The 25,766-nt window shown below is 31.7% G+C and overlaps 1 protein-coding gene across 3 annotated transcripts in view; it reads right to left on the bottom strand.

Annotated features, from left to right (window-relative positions):
- Window positions 1–12,731: 12,731 nt before the first annotated feature.
- LOC106123596 (B-cell receptor CD22) overlaps window positions 12,732–25,766 on the bottom strand; it is a 34,774-nt gene continuing 21,739 nt past the window's right edge. For 2 of the 3 annotated variants that reach the window (XM_013320006.1, XM_013320005.1), the window contains exons 4-17: window positions 24,592–24,788; window positions 23,852–23,962; window positions 21,865–22,074; window positions 20,629–20,783; window positions 19,767–19,929; window positions 18,935–19,065; window positions 18,173–18,335; window positions 16,720–16,871; window positions 15,957–16,179; window positions 14,853–15,068; window positions 14,398–14,526; window positions 13,993–14,085; window positions 13,582–13,727; window positions 12,732–13,410 (exon numbers count right to left, since the gene is read on the bottom strand). In XM_013320006.1, coding sequence (XP_013175460.1) covers window positions 13,312–13,410; window positions 13,582–13,727; window positions 13,993–14,085; window positions 14,398–14,526; window positions 14,853–15,068; window positions 15,957–16,179; window positions 16,720–16,871; window positions 18,173–18,335; window positions 18,935–19,065; window positions 19,767–19,929; window positions 20,629–20,783; window positions 21,865–22,074; window positions 23,852–23,962; window positions 24,592–24,788 — 2,188 coding nt within the window. In that variant the 3' untranslated portion in view covers window positions 12,732–13,311. The remainder of the gene's footprint in view (window positions 13,411–13,581; window positions 13,728–13,992; window positions 14,086–14,397; window positions 14,527–14,852; window positions 15,069–15,956; window positions 16,180–16,719; window positions 16,872–18,172; window positions 18,336–18,934; window positions 19,066–19,766; window positions 19,930–20,628; window positions 20,784–21,864; window positions 22,075–23,851; window positions 23,963–24,591; window positions 24,789–25,766) is intronic. The other variant, XM_013320007.1, reaches the window with a different exon arrangement.

Here is a 25,766-nt window from a genome sequence, read left to right as displayed (position 1 = left end):
CAATTGTTTTGGAGCCGATTAGTAGTACCGCTTTCCGCCGATGACTCGTGTTATTTTTCAAAGATGGAAGACAGGGATGATGATATGCTTTATTTAGAGATTTTGGTTTCATAAACCCACGGTTATTAATAAAAAATTTAAAAGCTTAATGCTTTCACAATATTTTTTACAGCCTTTCTGAAAACAAACCCTTGTGTTTCAAATTATTATAAAAAAGTTTAAATACTTGTTAAAAAGACAACGGTACGATATAACGTCAATTACAAACTTACTCATTTTAATTTGTGTGTCGCCACCAACGCACCGCACATTTTGCCTGCGCTGAGCAGTAAAGTGAAACCACAATATACTCAGCAGTCAATTTCCAGTTAATTTACCACTTTGTTCCAACAGTTCAGAATAAAATTAAAACATTTTAAATAACGATAAATTTGATATTATTTATTTTATATCATAAAGTGGCAAAGAACGACCCACTTTGGGTTGATGCGCCAGCGAAGTACGTAAGTATAAAGTGGGAAACGAGCTAGCGAAGAATTGCTGAAATAACAAAGCGACCATTGCCCATAAATATACGCAATTGCAGATGCGTTGCCTTCCTAAACCTCAGGTACCACCGTCATTAGACGTAATGCGGAATTTCTTCCTGTCTTCTGAATGGTCGTGGTATTTCACAAGGCGAACCCGTCAATTAATTCGAAGATGTTAAAGCGAGCTCTACCACTGTTAATGAATCATACTAAAAATATGAAACACTTTTTCTTAGCACCCAAAATGAAATTCCTTATGTGTGACACAATAATTAATATTCGTAAATACTCAGACCCTTGACTTCACACGCAATAATGCTATTAAGGTCAATAATGATTACAGAGTAGACTAACAGATGAAAGATATGATTTCTTCATTCTAATGTTTCCTACACTGCCAATTAAGCTTTTTGCGCGTTAACTGTAGTGATATTTAATTTTATACCAACAAAATGTTAACCATATTTTTAAAACGAAATTACTCTTAATCAAGTCTGTCTTCGACTATGAAAAATTAATAGTTATAAATTTTTCATACAACTTACCTTCTCGACCGGTGAATTACCACGATCACATAGAAGACAGTCGTGAAGTTGAAGTGATTCTACATTTCCACTGATGAGTGTGAGTCGAAGGTCGAATTTGAGTTCCCTTATTCCCACCCTATTCATATAAGGGGGGAACGGTAATGTTAGGTGAATCTAGCAATTAGGGAAACGCAAAGGATGGGGAAATATATTTATTTGCGTTCCCTTCCCTGTTAATGGTAGAGAACGCAACTGCATATGAAGATGATATGGGCAGAGGTCACCTCGCTATTTGTCGAATTCCAGTGGGCGCTTACTCCTTTGCCACCTTTTACTTTGAAAGTAATACATTTAAAAAAATGTAATTTAAGAGTTCTTGATTAATATTCAAGTTCACATTATTACGCGAAAATGAATGAAATGAAGTAAATTAACTTTATAAAACTGCAGCAAGCTGGTACCTAAGTAGTGTGTGGTTTTAGTTAAATCAAAGTGCTTAGTCGACCTGACAATGTCGTCCGGTAATTGTTTCACTGCAGTATCTCTGTATAATCTAATTGGAATCAAACGTTTCACTTAATGATATAGCGTTGATTGACGAGTAACCTTCTTACTAGTTTTTTTTTATTTAATAATCATGTGTAAAACACACGTGTAAAAATATTATTTGCGCAACTACAAACAGAAATATGTTAACTTAATTTTTTGTATCTGTATTGGAATAATGCAAACCCTTGTTTTTATTTATCACTATGTTATTTCAATTATCATTTTAAGTAAGTAAAGAGTTTTTATGTAACCTAAAAATGGTTTCCTCAGTAATACGGATTCCAGTATAAAAATAGTAGTACAGAAACTTGACTCCTTGTCACTGCGCAATGAAAGCCAATAAAAGCGACGCGGCGTGGTTCTCTGGCTTCTATCCTCCGCACACTAAATAATACCGAGTTTACTGAATTACTACTGTAAATTTGAATCACAATTGTTTTGGCTTCAATGAGAATGCTATACTTGAAAGGGTAGCTAGGATTACATTGATCAGACTAATCCGTAGGGTTTAAATACAATTTAAGGTTGTTTTTAAAATATTTTTGTACCTGTCAAATGGGTGTTGCTTTTTTCATAATCATCATCAGCTCACTATACGTCCCCACCGAGGGGCTCGGAGCCTACCTTAAGATAATGATAAAGAGGGTAAATATTTTTCGCGCGTTTTTATTCTCGGCCTATTAAATTAATGCAATTAAAAAAAAACATCTACACTTTCCAACAATAGAGTACAATTTTGCTTTACAATTTTTTTGTCTTTAGTATAAAAAGATTGAACTATAAGAATAGGTGAGCAAAATGGGTTTTAACGGTGATGTCCAAATAGTCTTAACTGTGTTACCTTGTCGGTAGTTTACGTTGATGATCTGAGCCACAATTTCGGTAAGTGTTTAAAAAACTACGATATCATTACTTTGAATGACATCTAATTTAGCTTATGTATTTCAGTAATAGCCACTGAAATCGGAACCGATTACTTTAGACATTTAAAATAAATTTGTGTTGAGATTGAAAAATAAGTACATTCGTACTATATAAATGCCTATATAAATTATTAAAAAATGTAATCAGCAACTAGTTGTGTACAATATAAAATTGTAATTAACTTCTAGAAAATTGTTTTTTTTTTCGTTTCACTAGGTTTAGCTTTCAAGTTGACTTCAGCCATATTTATTTGTATTTATAGAAATCCATAAACCTTTTCATATCGTAACAATGGTTGTGCTTGAAGTTTCCAACAAAAGAGCACTTAGCGTTTGAATCATGCGGCAAATACTTGTAGTTTTCGGAGAGAGATTTTAAAAGAATTTTATTTTATTTTAAAATCTATTATTCTTGTGTTACAATACGGTATATAGTTTATTTCGTGATTTTTTTTTTAAATATTTCTCGCGGGAAATCTGTCTTGTTATAAACGTTTTTGGTGCCAAAAACCCTTTATTTATTATACAAAACAATTTTAAAACAAGAGATATGAATGGAACATCATGTTTCAGTTACTCTGCTGGCGCAGCGGCCTAAAGTGGGTCTTGGCCATGTTTGTTTCAGTTATCATTATAAATCATTGCGATAAATGTTAAATAAATAGATTAAAAATTCTTAGATAAACAAAAACAATTCTGATCATTTGTTTTCAATGTCCGGCGTCATGGTTATCATATAATGTAAATAATAATATTTTAACGTTTTTAATAACATTTTTTTAATTACTCTTGTATGTATGACGCCAATTAAATTTTAACTAGTAACGCCGTAAACTAGGTACAGAATTTCCGTGTAACAATCGTTAGTTAAGTTAGTTTTACTTAAACAAGTTAACGGCAAAATTTAAAATACCAGGAAATGGCGAGATAAATGTAAATGCTCAGGTAAAATATTTCACGTATTTCTAGCATAAACCTTACGCAAGCATTCTTTATTTACGCTCACGTAATTATACAAGGATAAGAGTAAGCAATTCAAAGTTTAAGTTAAGATTAAGCATTTAAATACACCACCAGAAAATTCATTTTTAAATAATCGCAACATTTATTAAAACTTTGTGTAATTATTAAATTCAGTACTTTTACACGATTTTTCTTTTTGTGTATGTGTAAAACTTGTGTGTGTATTAACACACGTCTTTTATATAAGCTTATCCCTTGTCATTTAAATATCTATTATTAGAATAAATTGATGTGATTTGTTACAATAATCACCTACAATATATTAAATAATTCGTTGTATTGTGGCGCAGTGACGGAGGTTTGACGGCGGGAACTTTTGTCAGGGCGTTCGCTGGGACAGCGGTCGCCTACAGTCATTTGTTAAACATTCAATAAGCTACTATTAATCTTAACAATTTTGACTGACCACAGTATCAACTGAGGCACTGTTTACTTCGTTAGTAAATTGTGAGTTACAAATTGGTTGATTAATAATTTGTAAATAAAAGTTAAGAGAAACTCCCCCTATTGATATAACGAGGAGTTCAGGGTTCGCAGTAAAAGTAAATTCCAGATTTGCAGTCTAACTTACGTTTAATATTCATCGAAGTAAGTATAACATCGTAACAGTGGTAGAGCCCGAGAATTTAAGTCCCCTTTCCCTTCCCACCCTTTATCTTAAAAGTAAAAGATGGGAAGTGCAAGTGGATGTTCCGGATGAGGAAGGCATGGGAGAGAAAATGTTCTCTTCATGTGCATTCCCTCCTCCGTCGATTAAGGGTAGGCAACGCATCTGCAGTTGAGGATTTCTTGTGGCCGCTCGCTCGTTTGCCACCTTATTATATGAAAAAAATTAACGTCAATTATTAATTATAATTTAGCTATTCTTTTGTTTTCATATTTAAACCGTAACCACAGTATTTTTTAACGAGAGTTAACAGGTAAAAAAAAAATTTTTATAGTCTTAAGAACTACAATTTGGAGCGTAAGAACCCATATAACATTTTTAAGTAGGGACTGGAAGCAACGACCCTGTAGTATTTATAACCTAATATTGTTACATAGGTAGATGTTATTTATGATTCATATTCTTAATATGTTAATTACGATGTAAAAATGTAAGTTATAAGTAACAGTGCTTAATCGGATTTACCGGGCGAGTAACTTTTATGTTAATTAACGAATAGTGGTACGGTTTTTGGTTTTCGTCTTTGTAAAATTATAATCAAATTTTAATACACACAAATTATACAACACCCTCTATTTCTAAAAGAAATACCAAAAGTTGTCATACTTAATTTTGGGAAATATTTCCAGCGTAGGTGTTTATTTAAAAATCTTTTTGAAAATAATTTAAGTTATTTCAGATGCAATTTTAAAGGAATGTTTTTAATTTGCTTCAAGACATTTTTGTAGCAGGTTGATTTTTTACGACAAGAATATTTTTATATTAAAAATCTTATTACTAATATTATAAATGCAAAAGTGATATAATGAATGGATGGATGGATGTTTGTTAGCAAGTAACTCCAAAACAGCTGAACGGATACTGATAATGGGACAGAGATGTATTACTGTCTAGAATAGCGCAAAGGCTAATTACTAAGTTATATTATTCCTTGTGGACAAAGGCGTAAGAAAAAGCTAGAATTTGAATAAGATACGAGTTAAAATTTAGGATAATATCCATCCTCCCGGTACAGTCCGCAATGCGGTACAGCAAATATCTCCAGGTAAAAACACGCAAGTACATCGTGTATTTATTACTTCCCTTCCACGATACTGACAACGGTACTCTGCGTAATGTTATAAATTTAATAATTATTATTCTTTTACTGTGATTTATTCAAGACTTTGTTTCTTTTCTAAACACTATCTTATAGGTCAAGTCAGTAAGGATTTACATTTATGTAGCCCCCAGTATTTTTTTTATAGGAGATGGGGGCAAACGACCAACAAATCGCCTAAGATTATTTGATCCGACGTCCATGGACATCCGCAACGCCATAGGAACCGAGGATGCGTTGCCGACCTTTAAGGAAGGTTCGCTCTTTTCTTGAAGACCCCTAAGTCGTAACTGTTGAATTGATCCAGTTGAACATTTCTAATTTTGTCTCATATTATTAGTATATAGATTTGTAATTTTTTATGTTAAGAGTTGTTATATTCATTTGAAGCAATGTTATGTTATGTATTAGTAATAGTTCCGAATAAAAAATATTTAAATATAGAATTAGTAAACAGTAAAGGATCACAATTAAATACACCAAACTTTCAGTTATAATAATAATATAATAATGTTTGTTTTCTCAGTACCAGTATTATACGAAAAAAATGTAAAATATGTAGCAATATTAGTTAGGCAATATTTTAGTAGCTGTAACGAAAGTCGTGATGTATATCCCCGTTCTCTTTTACTTGAAATAAATACAAAATTCGCTTTGCTATTTCTCATTGTAATAAAAGTACATAATAAAAAATGTATTTTTGATTCAAAAATATTAAAAATAGCAGATAAATTGTAAAAAGACAGAAACTTTTAATATTTTAACTCTGATATATTTAAAAATTATTTTGCCAATGCTCTAAAGTAATTGAAAAAATTATGTTAAGTAATAATATATTTCGTAAAGGCTTCAAGATTAACAATTTTTCTAATGTCTCCAAATTAGTAACGTCAATTTTATACTATCGGTAACAGCACGATATTTTACTTTTTTTAGAGAGAAGGGGAATAAAAGAGTATCGACTATTATACAAGAAATGTATTATATTAAGATTTTAAAAACTTTGTTTTACAACAAAAGGCTAATAGAAAAATTACTTAAACTGTCAACGATGAAGTTAATACTTGAAAAGAAATAAATTGTTAAATCTACTTCGCTTATTTTTCTTCGTTTCGATGCACTGCGCTCAGATACTGAAATGAATGAACTAATTCAACTAAAGCGAAGAAGCTGGACTTTTAACAAGCTTGCTTTAAATCTATTATGGACTTTCTTGAATTAAAATCTTGATAAGAAATAGTCGAGCAATTTGTTAATGTTATACAGACGAACCTTAAGCGAAATTCCGAGGTACAGCGATATTTTTCTTGCTTATAGAGGTTTCATTCTTACCCAAGTTACTTATGGTGGTCGTCCGTTGAGACAAAGACTTATATACTATTGACATTTATCCAGGTTCGACTGTATTGATTTGAAATATTAACTGTTAGGAATAAAATCCTACGCGGTGCCGGTGCACTGGCGCAACACTAGCCTTACTAAAATGCCGACGTTTATGTCCCCTCACTATTCATTCTGACACTTGACTTTGTAATGAAAGCGCGCCATTCGCGCAAAAGGATTCTAACGAATAATATTTTAGACTACTTATTGAAAATTGCCAACTTTGATAAGATTTTATGAAATAATATAAAACAAAATCATAGTGAGAATATTGTGTGTCTTCTTTGACAACCTTTTTTTTAATCAATTACCAAACAAAAAAAATATGATATATCCTGGAATTTAATTTTCCTTCTCTTTTGCCGAGTAATCAATAGAATAGTCTAATTGTAAACCTTCAATATTTTTCGGGGAAAATTAAATTTCTGCAAACGGAAACTCTTTCCTTACATCAAAATTACGTTTATTATATTTTGAAGCTGAGAAAAGGAAGCGGACAAAATGAATTCTCGAAACATCAGTTATATTGCTCGCCTTAAGAAATGTAAATATAATTTTCCCGCCATTAATTTTAACGTTGTATTTTTGAATTTTAATGCAACCGGTTAATATAATTTATGTTCGAAATGGATATTATTAATAAGTAATACCATTTATTTTATTATTTCACATTTAGCTTTAATTGCGTGTAATAAGTTCGCGCCAACGACTTTTATGAATAAACAGAAAAACATAATATTTATCGTCTATTTTTACTACTAATCGTCAATGAAGACTATTAGAAAAAGTTAGCGATATTTATAGACGTAATTTAATTATGTTATTTTCTTAACATTTACAGTGTTAAAGTAATCATGGCATAATTAACATGAAAAAAATCTGAATAAAAGATTTCTTTTTGAATTTTCTTTCCTTCATTACTTCTTTATCTTGTCTATTATTTACCTTCTTAACAGACAGATAAGTATAATTTTAAATAAATTTGCCTTGTGGCCTAAAGTATCATTTGATTTTTATTAACATAGCCTAATATTCCATTGAGGAATTTGGAGCCTACCCAATTCAGCAGTGACCATACTCTGGTCACTGCTAAATTGGTCACTGTGGATTGGGGATTTTACATCATATTTATCTTTTAATTTGGATATGTGAAGCGAGTATCACCATCTTTTCCTTCACCGAAAGAATGTTGGATGAATGAACATGGCGGGATTCGAACCTTGACCTATAGATTTCAAACCGCTGCGCCATCTACGTATATAACCACAAATCTGTTGGCAATGATAAACACAAGCATAGCTATAAAGCTATGCTTGTGTTTATCATTGCCAACACAATACGAAGCTTTACAAGCCTATTATTTGCGGTTGCTATCGTATGGATTTGGTAATCCAACACTACCCATAATTATCAAACATCTATTGAATTACAATTAAATGATGTAAAAGGATACCATTGAAGCGTACCCATAAAATCCATTAAGTAAATGTTTAGTCAAAATGTGGTTACACCAACTAATCCATAATGTGGTTTTACCTATAAAGGTATTACTAGAGCTCGGAATTCTATCATAATTCATAATAAATTTTCAGTTTTGATTAAAATAGCCATATGCACTTCTTCACATTACTTTCTTGAAAAAGGGGTACAAAATCTGTAGTACTATTAAAAATGCTCCATTCCTTCTGCGATTGCTCAAGATAATGTAACAAAGCTAAAAATGATCGATGTGCATGAACATAACTAACTTTTATTTTTGTGACATGAGTGTTTATTATTTTAGTAATTTACTAACGAAATCATTATATTACTAATTATGGAATAATTGTTTGAAAAAATTATTAAGTATTCTATTTTCAATTTAATGTTATACAGTGTAAAATTGGAACGTTCTTTCAATTTAATTGCGAAATTGCATTCTGTCAATCCAAACTTCGTGCCAAGTATGGAACAAATATAGCGTTCGGTTGACATGAAGCAGTAAATGTCAAATATCAATTCTAGTTGATAAAAGCTTAACAATTTATCCTCTCAAACTTTGTATCATACAAAAATAACATTTAATATGATGATCTAAAGATATTTTAAAGGGAATTTTTAAATTTCATCGGACATCCAGGTACCCATTTTTAGAAAACACAAACGAACGTTAAAAACTTTCTTCGTATTTATTCTTCCATACTATGTCATCATCATCAGCTCACTATATGTCCCCACCGAGGGGCTCGGAGGTTAAACTAAGCTAGGGTTGACTAGGCTATAGTCAACCACGCTGGCATAGTGCGGGTTGGTTGACTTCACACATATCTTTGAATTTCTAAATATATACTATGTATTTCATGTAAACTTTGTTCTGTACTTTTTGACAATGTTTGTGCCCTAAAAATTCTAAATTAAATAATAAAAACTATTTTTACTTTGGCATTATAACGGTTAACTGGTTCAATTCATGTTTTATAAATATCTAAAACTCATCAACGGAAAAAAACTTTTGAATATCGTTTGTAAAATGTCTGAGCACACTTTGGCTACACGCTAAGTGAATCAACACTAAAAACCTATTTCCATAATTAAGTTGGCAACGTGACCTCCTTATTCGTGACATCCTTTCTTGCTTCATTAAGTTGTAAAACTTTTGAAAACTTACATTAATTTGGAATTTTCTCATTTCAGAGACGTAAACATAAACATTAATTAAAGCTTTATTTTCATACTAAAATAATTTTAATTTCTTAAACTTTATCAAACGTTTATTAAGTTAGTTTAGTTAGTTTTTCTCTTTCGATTATCAGTCACATTTAAAATTATATTATTTTATTTTTACGACTATATCAAAATTTAGGAAGTTTCAAATTTGATACACAAAATATTTGAGTTTATTTATTTTACATTGAAAGTTTTAAAATCTTTGTTTTAAAAACTACCGATTAATAGCACTATTTCTCACATTAGAGCCTTCGCATCGGGTTTCTTGGTTTTTTTTAATAAATAATAATAAAAATTAATTCTTAAAAAAAATATTTTTAGAAGAAATTTCTCGTCGTAACTATTTTTTTTTTAGTTTATCTCGGTCAAAGTAGCGTATCACGTAAAATAGGGACAAGATATGAGAGACGATAGTTCCGACAACATACTATCAACATAGTCTCAAGGGAGGGTTGTGGAAAAGGTCATATCACGCAGCACCCATGTCACTTTATTTTGCCTAATTTTTATATGACAAGGGAAACTTTTGATAGCCGGAAGAAATATCAAGGTATGAAATATTTGGGTACCTCGAACGGCTATGTTAATATGAAAGTTTACGCTTTTCACGGATTTGAATGTTATTACGTATTTGTTCCAGTTTGGTAGTTTTTGACATTATTAATTACAATCCTTTGGCGCGAATGACGTGCTTTCGGTACAAAGTCTAGTATCAGAATGAATGTGAGCCTAGCCTAAATGAGTTTCTTTAGATTTCATTAAGGGGTAGTCAGTTGAGTGAAAGTTGTTTTTAGTATTATTATTTATAGAGTATTATTTATTAGTACTTTGTAAATAAAAGGAATAAAGTACAAAGAGAGCAGCGCATAATCGACCTTTTTGCAAAAAAAACTTTTTTCATAACTTTTGATTCTAAAAAAAACAAAGAGCGGTGAAGTCATAACAATAAAATACCCTAAAATCCTTAAACTGTAAATCCAGCAACTTATCGTCGACAGATCAACACCGCGTGGGTTTCGGTCGTTTCAAGGGTTTTCTTTTACAAATTCTTAGATAAACGTTTTTCTTCAACTAGATAATATTGAGTAAAATTTACATTTACTCTAGTAGATTAAAATATTCATTTCACATGGTTGGAGAACTAAATTTTTTATATTAATGTTATGACATTGTATTTTTGAGTACTGTGACAAAAAAAACCTCATGGCTGTAACCCAAATGGTTAAGACACATATCACACGTTCCCATTTGGAGTAATCTTTGAATACTGTTGCTTACTCAGAAGAATTTTTAAACTTTGTTGTGGAAACTTCGAAGTACAGCTTTTGAAAAAGCTTATCCTAACTATGACGACACAAAGCTCCCTAACATTTATTGAATAAGTTAATGTGACGTCACAAATATTTAACGTTTTGGAGTAAGTTAATTTTGTCAAATAATTTAAAGCGATTCGTTGTGCGTTTGCCTCTTTCTCCTATAAAAAAAAAACTATTAAAAATCTGTGGAACGTTACATTATAATAAAATTTTTGTGATTATTAAAAAATACAATACCCAATCTAATAATAATAAGAATCCATACAAAATTATTATAAAAAGTCTGTTCCCTTCTCACCCTGTACCGGTAACATTGTTAGGTACACGAAAAACTCAATTTCCGTATACATCAGTCAGCAATCAATAAACCACACCAAAGGAAACTCAATTTAGCTTCTAAATTTACCAAACATTGCTGTTAGTGGCTCTTGTATTCATAAAGTTTTAACTAAGGTAAAAAAGCTAATTATTATACTTCAAAGACTAATAAATAAGTATTAATTAAAAGTCTATCCAAATTTTTAAGCTATAAAAGAAAACTATCAGAAATTCTCTTTGCAAGCGTCAACTTTTAATCTTATTTTTCAAAGGTCTGTCTAATATCAATGTCACATTCTTGGCTCATTTCTGACACGTTATTTCTGCGAGATTTTTTTTTATAATTTTGGATTAATTTTTACTAACAAAGAAGTTCGCCATCCCTTGGATAAGTCGTATATATAATAAGTTTATCAATATTGTAATATTAAGTTTAATAATTGTCAGCGAAAAAAGGATAAAGGATAAAGGATAAAGGATAAAAAATCTATCTTATCTAACAAAGAAGTTAATTCCTTGCATGTTAAGTTTAAAAAATCAATTAGTTATTAGTTATGTCCTATCATATTTAACCAAATCATCGATACTCGTATAATGCGCGCTGTTGACCGATCACGCAATATCTCTTTTCAATTCGTCGGAACAAATATTGTGAGGATTACTGAAAAGCGGAATGTTTGTCATTTAATTTATTGACATATAAAAAAAAAAATTGTCCATTCAGCAACTCTGTTCATTTCAATAATTTATTTGCTTTATTACAATTGAATTTACACAGTGCACGTTGCGGTAGAGATTTTAAATTTATCTTTACTCATGAGCAATTTATTTATACATTAAAACCAAACTGTGCCTATTTTACTTTATTTGTGTTCAGACAAAACAAATGCAATACTCTTCAATAATGTTGTAATTAAAATTATATTCATATAATTAAGCCCTTTGTACACTAGGCAACGTAAATCTTCAAAACTCGATTTACGTTGCCTTGTGTAAAAAGGGCCTTGATAGTAAAATTAAAAAATGTTGGCCTTCTGTGACCAGTGAAAACAATATTACATTTTTTTAAAATATAATCTTGATATTTAAACAAGAATAATACAGATTAAAAAAGAAACAATATAACATAATAAAAACTGTAAGTTTAATATACACATTTTTAAACAACTTTGGTGATTAGCTAGAAATGCACTTATTAAAAAAAACGGATAACGGAATTCCCTAATAAATATTTGTGCCTTATAACTACGATTTAATCTATGAAAAGGTCAATAACATCAATTCTGTTTTATTTTCCTACCTAATTAATTAACATTTATTATTCGAATTTCATCATTTATCGCATTAAAATTAAATTGAAAAAAAAAAACAATTATTTTTCCTATAAGAAGAAAATGTCATGTTACCTTCTTTAAATATTATTTATTCCGATTTCATATTTACAATACATCAGTCATTTTTCTTAGACAAATTTAATAAGTTAACTTAATCTATCATTTTAAATATTTATGGATTCCAAATTAACTCTTTAGAGTGCTTAAATCTAACAAATACTTTTCAAAATATTTCTGTGTTGTTATTTTTTACGAAATTCTGGGTTGTTTGGACGAACAGAATTATCTATTATTTACAAAACTAAGTGAGAAAGGAGTTATGAATTAAATACATATTTTACAAAAAAATATTTTATCTAACATCGTAAAAATTTTACATATATGACCTTTACTCTTTGAGTATTGCTGGTAAAATTTCTGTTCCAGATAATAAATAAGGTCAATATTAGGAATCAATTTGTCCGTTTGTATGTATTAACTATAAATTGATTCTTAGGATTCGTTGTCTATTTAATTTCTAATGGCGACATGAAGTAATTCGAAAATCATATAATTCTAATAAGTACCTATTAATAAGCACAATGTTTGGTTTATGGTTACAATTGATGAAAACTAAAATTTGTTTGCAAAACATCTAACACGTTCTTGTTTCTTATTTTTATATGAAGTTGTACATTTTTAGGTTAGTTTCTTTTGTAAAACAAATAGAAGATACCTATTAGTGTTTTAACATTAAGTATTCTTTGAGATGGTCAGATATCAAAGGTTTTGAAAAAATCTCAGGATTTTTAATAAAAACAAAAATCTAGAACTCTGTCTTTAGTAATAGTGTTGGTATTTCTAACAAAAATATTTAATATTGGTTACTAGAGTGTTATAAATACATTTTAATTTAAATTAATTTATTTATAAATAATTTTAAATTAAGAATATGTATTAAACACAACTCTCTTGATGTGCTGCTAATAACGGTGTTCTAGTTGTAACCACTTCTCTGTGTAATCTCGCCGCACCATTTATTCCAGTACGATCAATCTAAAAGGAAAACATCGAATCAATTAGTTCCTTCGTGTTGGAAGGACACGTATTATGAACCATTAGAAATCAAGAGCCAAAAATTGATTTGACTGTTTACAAAATAATTTTTTCGGATCCTAGCATGTATAGACCTGACTTAATTTCCATTTATCTTGTGGTAATACTAACCTGAGTCTCACAGTTATGGGTGAGAGGCGATAAGGGTGTGTTAGGTGTCTGAGTGCTAACTAAACTCTGGGAACTGTTAGAGTTCTTAGCCTCTTGTTTATTGACCACCGTTGAATAATGTGGCGGATCCGGCGGGCAGTCTGCTCCTATAAAATGTTCAATTTAATTAGGAACGATTTATGTTCCTAAAGAGAACGTTTTAAATTGGTACTAATTAATTATTCTACTTTGTGCTTTAACAAATTGAAATATTGTTTTTTTAAACAAATTAATTATTCATATTTTTAAGTATTTTCGAGTCTAATATCTTATGAAGGGGCACGAGAATTAATTCAATTTTGAATTTTAATCATCTTGGAATTAATCTTAAATAGTATTTACCCAACAATGAGCTATTCAAAAAACATTTACCTTTATTTAATGGAATTAAATCTGGGTTTCGATCGTCGGGTGATTGTCGTTTTTGTGGAGTTGACTTTTGATTTTTGGCTAGCTGCATAGTTACTGGACAGAAAGAAACAAATTTGTTATATTTTACCTCTAATAAAACAATAGGAGAATAATGCTATGAATCCGACGTCAAAGTTCGAATAACTCACTCTCTTTGTTAGATAAGAATATAATACAACATATTTTATAAGTAAATAAGTATATTTTTTGTCAAATTTAGTAAAAATTATTTTTAGAATAAGGCTTTCTTCTATGATATACTTAAATCAATAGAACAAACAATGCTTACATTTTTAACATTTCTTAGTGTTCACTTTTATTTCGAATAAAAAAATGTGGGCTGAAAGAACTTAAATAAAATGATACCTTCGTAATCCCGAGACCGGTGTCGTAATCTAGTAGCGATGAGGGCCAAGCACAAGATAAGCGCGACTGTGCACGCCGCGCCCAACACGCCACCCACTGCCCAGTTCACCTCCCACGCTTCTTGTGCTTCTGTGCCAAACGTAACTATTTACTTTATTATCTGTAGCTTTTTGCTTTCAACAAAAGCTAATATTGTGTTTATATTTTCACGGCCTACCCGATATTTAATTATTAACTATTCATTGATCCGAAACAACCAATTAGTTTCAGATAAAATGAGAAAATAGCGGAGCGAAAAAGGTTCAGCTATATAGTTTATATTTTAAGTAAATAATGTGTGCTTGTGAAAACTCCTGTGTGTTTTTAATACAATGATAATTTACTTTCACACAATTTATGTGTCATGTTAAAAATTTGGAATCTTAATACGTTTTATACCAATAGTGATCGTTTACCTGTTCTTGGAGACAATCTGGGCGCTGTTTCTACTGTAAAAATTACATGTTCTGAACGTCCTCTCGCGTTTGCAGCGTAAACAATTATTTTCAACTGTCTCTTAGCTCCAAGTCTTCTTAGATTCCATAGTGCTGCTCCATTGCTTGCATTAACAACAAGTCCCTCGTTTGCCCACACTTCAGCAACAAACACACATTGAAGACCACCTTCATAACCTAAGAAATACAAGTACCTACAATTACAATCTAGTATAATATATCCTTTGTGTGATCAAATTAAAAAGACAAATAAAATTTATTAACAATTCGGTAGCTTTTGTATCGGAAATTTATTCTTATTTTCGCTCTTTCAGAGCTTGCGTCCATTATTTATTCGGTACATTGAAAGGATAACAACAAATTTTGTAGTGTTACAGTATACTAGCAATTTCGATGATAATTTAGAATCATAAATAGTTAAAGCCTCTAAATTGGGCCAATGCCAAATGAGACCAGACACTAAATTAGAATGTTTGGTAATAAGGGCAATATTGTGCGGACGAAAATGTCTAGGAAATTTATAACTGACGCAGGTATTAGGAATAGTATTTTTCAAACCAATTAAATTTTTAAATATAAAAAAAGTTCTTAACAAATGTAATAAAAACAGCTGTTCGACCAGCAGAGTAAGTCAACTGCATAAACAAAGTTTAGTAAGCATCTTCCCTTTCCTATCATCCCGTTTTTCTTCCTTCCTTCTACTTAGGTAATCATTGTTCTGCATCAACTGCATTATGCTACGCATCCGTATAATTATGGTTTTTTTTGCTGCTACCCTAACTCAGGGACGACTAGGCCATAGTCGATCAGCCTGGCCCAGTGTGGATTGGTTTACTTCATAGATAACTTTGAATTTCTTCGCTTTGTTCAAGTTGCATCACGATGTTATCCTTTGCCGTAAGAACTTCAGATAACTAAACATGTGTAAATTTAAAATCGAAAACACATTAGTACGCGGTGGGATTTGAACCCAGGACCTGCAGATTACAATTCAAGTGGTTAACTCCTGAACCATCGGCGCTTTCAAACATATTCTTAAAGGGACCAAATTCGTCAGTACTATACCTGGTAAGCACATTAAATCCAATGAGTCGTGAGTGAGGTTGTACACCGTGCAGTTGGTCGGCGGGTCGGGTCGGGTCGCCGGGAGCAGTGTGTACATGCATGGAGTGACTTGCTGCCCCGCTAGGTTTGTCGCCCGACACGACAGCGTCCCATAATCAATTTCAGATACTGGCATATATGTTAATATCGATTTTCCAGCAGACGCGTCAATCGAGAATCGATCCTAGGAATAAAATTTAGATGAGTTGATATATTTTCTATATTGTTTTATCCATTTATATGCAAAAAATATTCGTTCCACTTGATAAAGCGTACCAACTATTACTTATCAGCCGTACCATCGAGGGAAGTTAATTGTGCGTCCCCAACCCTAAAGACCTTCAAAGGGTCGTTTTTGCACACAACAAAGTATTTCATTCAACGCTTCGGCACAAATTTGACTGTGAAGGCCGAACTTCATAGGCAGAGATAAAAGTTTTATTTACTTATTTTAAGAGTGCAGAGAAAATAATGAGGAATAAAGTTTATAATGAAGTAGTAAGATTTATCACAGATACTAAAGTATATTCAGTATTCAGATGAAATAGAGTTATATCTTACGAGTGTAGTTAAGAACTGAAATTCTTTTTGGATATGTAGATTTAATATTCAATTTCGTTTTAATATTAACACAGAATACTTTTAAAGCAAGGGGAAAAATATAATAAACTTTTTTCGTACCTGTGTATAAAATAATACTTATATAAAAATATCTACTACTCACAGGATCGACCTTTATCGAGGTCGCGGAGTTGTTGAGTGTCCACTCGAAAGTATTGGGCGGTGGAAACGCGTCGACTTCGCATTCGACGCTCGATGGCTCTTGTAATGCAGCCCCAATCAATTTAACCTCGCCCCGCCGGCACACGGGACGGTCTGCGACACGTTCATTATTTTATTGTATTTTAGCGTTTATTTTTCAGACTTAGTACGTTCTTTATCGTGGGTTTCTCAGACCGAAATTTCCCATAAAAACATCTTTAACTCTGTTTTCTCAAAGATAGTCACAGGGATTACGATATGTTATATACAGAAATTTTGGTCTCAGAAACCAACAGTTAATATTGTCAATGTAACATGCCTCAGTGTGCATTTATAAGTCTTTATATAATGTTTAGTCAGTCCAAAATAAAGTTTAAATTAAAATTTTAGTTTACAATGTTTATCTAACCTTACTTTTATACGTAATAATGTGGTACAAAGACGATGCTATCTAGTTTAATATTTACTTATTCACACATTTAGAGAAAGCTAGAAATGTAATCAAATGGAAACTGGTAGGTCGTTCTAATTCCTTACTGTATGTTAATATTACAACACAAAACCGAATGGCTTCTTTGGAACGCGAGATCTAAATATGTGTAAGCTGCTTATGAAATATTTAGTGGTTGCTAACTTAAGCAGCTGTTTGAAATAAAATTTTATTAAACCATTACTTGGTTGGTAACTTTTCTGACTTGAGAATTCTCTAAAAGGACAAAAACTTTACCTCCGTCGGATATAAATAATTTATTACACGAAACCCTTGTCAAAGCGGAAGTAATAGAATATCAGTAACTTTTCTTCGAAAATAAGCTTAATTTGCTATTGTTGAAGGATGATTTAAACTCTATATTATGGACTACATAATTACGTTCTCACTAAAAAAATAAAACACTTGCGCTTAAATTATATAAACTTCAAAACTGAACTCTCACTGGAAACTAATTTATTAAATTTTAAATTCGAACGATAATAAATACGGCGTACGCCTGTCATTTTGTCATTAACGTAACGAGCATTCTTACGCAACATTTTACTTCGTCTTGTAATAGAATTGATTAAAAATTACCTTCTTTGTCAGTAGGGTAATGATTATTTTAAATCACTTTTGCCCTTCAATACTAACAAACGTGTCTTCAAATATTTTTGCCTATATGACTCACTTTCTGAATCTACATTAACTTCTCTACGCGACTCTACCTTGAAGCTCTAATCTGCCTTAAGTTCAAAGCGATTAGGCCAAGTCTTTTGACAACAAATACATCTTTGAATTATAGAAAATTGAATTAAAAATAGTTGTATAATATAAAATCATTACAATTACATTTTTGGAAATTCAAAACAACTGTATTTTAAACAAAAGATACTCAAGAATACCCGAATAGTACAAACGTCAATGAACATATTCTACTTACAAACAACTTGTAAATGCAAAGGCGGTGACTTTCCGTCACCTTCCACGTTTGACGCGGTGCAGGTGTACTTGCCCGCCTGGTGTCGAGACACGTTACGTAACGCTAGGTTCGTATTACCAGTCAGTATCACTCCATTGGGAGGATTATTTTGTAATAAAACACCCTGTGGAAAGGAATATTATGTTACTATTTACGTCTAGGAGGAATTAATATACATTCTTATGGCTTATTTCTGTCTGTAATACATCTCTGTTACGAATTTCATACAGATCCGATCAGTTGTTTTGTGTCTACAAACCACTTAATAGAAACATTCCCATCCAATTGTAATAAGAAGTAATAAAACTTAAAGAAAGCTAAATTAAACAATTAATGTAAGACCTATGGCTATTGACTAATATGGTATAACGAAGTATAAACGTTGTTATTTTGAATATATATTAGTCAAATATTTTGTCTGTTATATTTTGACTAATATGGTAGAACAAAGTTCACTCCAATATTATGTATATTAGTCAAATCTATAATTATCTAAATCTTTACATTTAAAAAGTAAGCATAGGTATCCAAACAAAATAACACCGTTTATAATAAACATCAATAAAATTGGAAACGGACCAGCAACAACTTAAACAATAAATGAGTAATTACAGAACACATTAGCTCATCAACTATTGACGTAAATAAATAATACGGATAACTTATAATAGAACTAGGTTATGATAAAAATATCGATTCATCACAAGTATACAAAGTACTCACATTGTGTTCCCAGACTACTTTATAAGCGGGCGGGTTGGCATCGACCTCGCATTCAAAGTACACGTCATCGCCTTCCTCAATGTCGTTTGGATTCATCTTGGAACCGAGGTGCATTCGCGCGATTGGCACATCTGAACAGTTCGACAAATATTGATTGGAAAACGCTAATACAAAACCAACTTCTTTGAAATACATTTCTGTTTTCATTTTCTTAATTAGTTGATGTAATATTATAATATTAGTAATGTTACTACTATTATAATCAATAAAAATATAATATTAATATTGCGTAATGGGAATTAAATGTGTACAAATTGCGTGAACTTAGATATTATGATTCATAAAGATGTTTGGAAGAATAATATTATGCCAATCATCTGTAGGAAAATGGTCAATAAGTTAATATTTATAAAAGATATGGAATTTAATTGAATTTCTATTTAAGTCATTATTAAATTACATGTAGAAATAAAGTATTTAAAACATATCGAAGTAAAATAAACAAAAGACAACCAATAGGTACATTCGCGCATTTCCATTGTAAAATGTATTTAATTATTCAGCGTTTATTTTAATTTCTAATTCGTTCGGCTAACCATTTAATTGTCTAGACTGAGGAACGACGATATGACATATGAATATGTATTTACTTCACATTGTTTTATTTGCAATTACGTTAAATTTTATTTTGTGGATTTCAAAACCCATAATTTTTTAAATTTGTGATGTCAATTGATTCTTACTCTTCTCCATGGTGTTATAGGCAACACACTTTGATAATTGTTACTTATTAAAATAGCTTATAAACTTATAAAGAAATCATAGTACTCACAATATATGTTCAAAGTCAATCTGCTTTCAATAGTGGACTGATTGAACTTGGTGTGTTCCGCTCGACACGCCAATATTTGTCCGTTATGTTCTTTTTGTGGCGTCCATTGCAATAACGATTGTGTTTCATTACCTTCTTCCATCGTCATCTTTTTATAAGATATCTGTAGAATACCATAATCATAAAATACCCCCATCTAAATAACTAACCATAAAACATGAACGATATTTTTTTCTAATAAAAGTTTCATTATTAAAATTTTTATATACAGATCGACAGTCGTATTGAATGGAGGACATTTCACAAGACATAGCTTTGCCATTCAATCTAGCAGGAAATTAATGGATGCACGCAGGGAAACGTTGATGACGGCAATCTATAGGGGACAGCGGGGGCGGCGCGGAGCCGGGAAAAGGCGCAAAGATTACGCGCGAAATTACTCAGCCCGGTGCCAGATGATTACTCAACGTAGGGAGATAGATGCAGAACATTTTTACTGACTTTTAGAAATTGGAATAGACTGATAAAGCAAGTTCTTTCTGCAATAAAAAAGCTTCAAAATTTTTGTTGGCACAGTTCTTAAACAACTACCAATTAAACCTTGTTATTTTATATTTATTATTGCATGAAATTCATATTGTTAAACGTAGTTCCATGTAGCCAAAGTAGTATTCAACAAACAATTTGTTAGTAATAACCATACAGCTGAGCAAAGGCCCTATCTGTTCTGCATTGCAACGCTTAATAATAATTTCTGTTTGATCTCTTTTTGGTGTTTTTAATTGTGTTATAATTATTGTAATATCTTTAAACGTATTAAATGTCTTATTATTATCAATTAAAATGGATATAAATGTCGCACCTGTTGTTTTGTTTCTGAATTCAATTTCTTCCCGCTCAGCCACCACGTGATTGTCGCCGGCGGCCGTGCTCCGGTCGATTTGCACCACAGATCTGCTTTCCTTCCGACTGACAACGGTTGTTCTCTTGATAGTATTTCAACCGATAACGGTCGTACTGTTAGAAGATGTAAATATTATTATCAAATCATTCATGCATTTTATCTGAATGAAATAAACATTGTAACATATTTTACCATTTTTAAGAAAACAGATGGTTTTAAAATCATCGGATTTAAAAGCGAAATCATTAAATTTATTGTAAAATTACTCATATTTTTAGGTAATTCTCTAAAACATTTCTTATACTGGCACAAAATAAAAACATAAGAAAAAAGTAAATAAAGGATTAACAACAATTAAATTTCGAACGCCTACTATTTTCAATTCTATTTGTCTTACAACCTACTACGATGTTAATTTGATTAATTCCATGTTACGGAATGTAGGTAATATTTTTCCTAATCTTTCCATACGTAATTAAACACTTGGGTCGTGACCAAAGTAATGATACAGAAACATATCGTCCGTGACATATATTTAGAATGAGGCCGCATGACGCCATATGATAGCATGTAAGGCAATTTTAAATTCATTACTTTGACAGCAATAATTCTATTGAAGGTAATAAAAAGAATGTATACTCTTTCAATTTCTATTTTATATTGTTATAAGTAATAGTTATTACGTTAGGTAATTACTAAGTTAATAACGATGTTATTTTTCAATACACATACATGATTAAAATGATTACTTATTGATTTCTTTTATAGATTAACTATAACGTATATTATATTAATATATTACAGCCATGACAAGTTAATGACACAATAATCTGCATTAGTTATAAGTAAAATGTTGCAAGTAAACCTATCCGTTTGCAATTACTTAAAGAAGTTCAGCACAAATTCACATTTTTATCCCAATTGTCTTATCCATGACATCTCTGTCTAAAGTTTAAAAATATTGATAATCGTGTATATAGTACGAATGGCTCATCTCTTTAATATCAGTATTTATAATTTAATTCAGTTAAACATATCAGATAAAGCTTTCTGCTTTACAATATGTTTTATACGGAGATTTTGGTTTCGGAAACCCACGGTTAGTCAGTTAGTTTTACTTTTAATAAGCGTGTACATTCAAAATTCTGTATTATAAGTATTATAGTAGAGTAATTTGAAATTAAATGCACTTACAGTAAAGGTCCACCCGTACGGTAGATCGTTGAGGTGGTGCCAACAAAGTGTTGTCTGCTGTACAAGTGTAGACGGTGGTGAAATGCGATCGCGATGCATTCCGTATTAGCAGGTTCAATGACCTCGTGGGGCCGAGCTGAATTTCGCCGACACCTAACGTAGCTAGTACCGTATCGCCCTGAAGCCACTGCACTCGCGGAATTGGATTACCTGTTTCACAGAACATCAATTACATTAGAATAGTTTTGTGACATGTTTCCAGACCAATGTGAACGCTTACAGTTGGGACAATGTATTGGTACTGTGCAAATATCATTAAGATACATGATTTACATTTATAAAAATATACTAGCTCTCGCCCGCGATTCTGTCAGCATGGTATTAAAGAAACTTAATTAATAGCCCATGTGTTCTTCCAGTCCAGATCCGTTGAACTGTTCTGGAGATGCCTTCTAACAAACATCTATCCATCCATCCAAACATTCACATTTATAATATTAGTAAGATGTGACATACTATTAAAAAGTTACAATAAAAGTTTAGTATTCCAGTTAACAACAGCATTACTTATGTCCACAAGAATAAAAGGCATAAAACGTAGAACTAGGGACATAAACACAATAATTACAATGTTGTAACACTATGTGATAATCTCCGATAATGTAACGCGAAGCCGTACACGGAATGTAGGTGTTAAGTGCTGCCTTCGAGTATTACTTATTATTGAGTACGGTACAAAAAGTTGTCTGACTTTCTACAAAGTTCTCTGCCAACAACAGGAAAAACGACGAGAAAATACGATAAGTAAACAGTAATTTCATGTCTGTAATCTTGTTTTTTTTATGTGTTTTCCAAAACATTTGTATAAAGGAATTTTTCCGACCTACGTATTATAGGATTTTTTCCTATATATACTTCTATTAATAAATAAATTAGACAATATTTAACAGTTCTAGAATATTGTTCCAGAATGTTCCTTCTAATATATTTATATATTATAGTTTCTGTCCGATTATGGCTGTAATATGATTTGTTTATTGGCAAATATTTAATTAAATATAATTAAATTCAGATTATGTTAACAGTGGTAGAGCCCGCTTTAACATCTTCGCACGAATTGGCCCGGCTCGCTCGGTGAAATACCACGACCTCACAGAAGACAGGCGTGAAGTGGAAGCAATTCCGCGTTTCGTCTGATGAGTGTGCATCCCGGAGGCCTAATTTAATCCTCTATCCCTTCCCATCCTTTTCTTTATAAGGAAAGAATGGGAAGTGGAAGTTGACTTTCCGGATGAGAGGATGCAAGGAAAGGGATGATATTTTCTTTCTGTGCATCCTCTCCTCCGTCGATTAAAGGTAGGCAACGCATATGCAATTGCGTATGTCTATGGGCAGCAGTCACTTCGCTTTTTCAGCGGTTTCAGGTGGCGGCTAGCTCGTTTGCCACCTTTTGATATATATAAAAAAATGTTACATTATTTATAAAATTAATGAGATATAAATACCGTAGGAAGTTTATTTCTCTCATCTAATTTTCTACTTCGTTTTATGACAAAGAACTTGCCCCAAATAAAATTTATATTACGTCGTAAATTGAGTAACCGATTGTTTTTTTAATAAATATCTTGACATCTGATTAACTTTGGAACCTCGATAAAAAAACATAAATACGAACTTAGAAAGGAAATTAATTTAAAAGGGAAAACGTAGCTTTCATGAAACTTTTATGATATCCAAAAGCGAAAGAAAAAAACTAAAACACCTAAATATAAATTACTAGCTGTCAGCCGCGACTCTGTCTTCGCGGAATAAAAAAATACATCCTAATTTTAGCGAGATCCATGCAGCCGTTCTAGAGATACCTTCTAACAAACATCCATCCATCTAAACATTCGCATTTATAATATTAGTTAGATTGCTAAAGATTATATTAAAAGGGGTTATTGACTTGCAAGTTTTTCTAGTGTTGATTTAATGTTACACTCACCTCCACTTACTGAGCATATTAATTTGAAATCAGTGCCTTCGTAGTAAGGTCCTGCAACTCCAGACACTTCGTTGCCATATTCATCAAAGATCACCGGTTTGTTCGGGAGTTCTATAAAAAGATATTTAGTTTAATAATCTTTGGCATAAGATTGATAATCGTTCAATACAATCTGGTAAAGTCTTATATTCTTAAAGAAACCAAGACTTTAGGTACTGCAAAAATTCTTAATAACTGCAATAAGAGAAATGTTAAGGGTCGAAATTTTACGGTATAACTTTTGTGTTCAATATCTATTCAACATTAAACCGATACGGCAAATAGAACACGGCCCGTCACGCGCTTCAATACCCTCAAATTGGGGATAAACAAACCGAGAACGGCTTTCAACCATAGAATACGGAGGAAATGAAAATGTTTTCGTTGGTACAAAACAAAAGGTTTGATGATATGAGTATTCAGGAGGGGATAGCAGCGATCGCGAGCCTCGTTACCGCTGCCGCAATCCTGATATCGCTTACCAAAATGAACACCTACCAACAGTTTATTGTTTTGCAACCAGGTAAGTTCAGATTGTGAGAATGATACGAGAAATTACCATAATGTTTCACGCCTTTTTCAATAGATTGCATCATTATACAACGTTTTAAGTTTAACTTTATGGAATATTTTAATATCTTAAAAGTTACTTAAAAAATAAACTAAACAATCAATGATTTTTACTAAATTGTTGTACTAACCAATAACGTCAAGAGCAATTCTGTAGTTCCTTGTAGGAGAGACTTGGAAGTCGACACGGCACCTGTAGATGGCGCGGTCGCGGGCCTGCACGTTGCGTAGGCGCAGCGCGGAGTGCGGCATACCCAGCCAGCGTGACCGCTCCGCGAACGCGTCATCGGTCCAGTGAGCCGTGGGACCTTGCACTCGCGTATCGTAACTGTTCAAACATGATAGAAAAAACATTGTTGAGGTCCTATACAATGTAAAAGAACATTACGAGATCTAACTTCGAAGACGAAAACAGAACGTCAGCTATCATGTCGAATGGCTATGACGTAATTTGTGACCATTTAAATGCGAGAAATCCTGTAACGTCATTGTAAAGATGTGTACGTTTCGATTTGCAATCGAGACATATTTCTACATTACGAAATTCCTAAATTTTGACGTTAAGGTTGCTGATACATGACGATGGGTTCTTATTCTGACATGTTACTCACAAATTGTTTATTTAACAAGACTTATATTTCTTACTTTTAGCTATAAAAATGTCAAGTCGAAAGTATTGAATTTTTCGCAATATGGCTTGTGCTGACTAGCATGGAGCTTAACTAAAATATTTTATGTTAAAACTCGTCCGACACGATAAAACTAGGCCGTGTTTTATTCAACTTGCGCAATCTAACATCTCGTAGCATTAAATGTGACGGTGAGTTAAAAATCACGTTTTTATAAATATATATAAAACAAATTAGTATAATACAATAAATACCAAAAAGTACAAATAGCCACAAATTTAAGTACCAAAAGAGAGGGAAGGAGAATATTTCAGTTTTTTAAGTACTAGCTGTAACCCGCGACTCCGTCTCCGGAAGAAAAAAAATTGCCTATTATCCTACACAAATGCAAATTTCATCGAGATCCGTTCTGGAGATACCTTATAACAAACATCCATACTAACAAAATACAAATATCTAAACTTACACATTACAACAAACCATGTTATAATACATCCATCTTATATTAGTAAGATTATCAGCTCTAAAAAGATAGATAAATATTTAACGATTTTGTTAAAACTATTCATTATTTTTCAACCCAGTTACTGCAGTAAATTTTGAGGGAAATCATTATAAGAAGAGCTGTGAAATCAATCCGATCCTATCACAAAGAGCCGGTGCAATATAGTTAAAAT

This window comes from Papilio xuthus, unplaced genomic scaffold, assembly GCF_000836235.2.
Source record: "Papilio xuthus unplaced genomic scaffold, Pxut_1.1 DF826115.1, whole genome shotgun sequence".
Lineage (NCBI taxonomy): Eukaryota > Metazoa > Arthropoda > Insecta > Lepidoptera > Papilionidae > Papilio > Papilio xuthus.
This window is presented reverse-complemented; position numbering and strand designations above follow the sequence as displayed.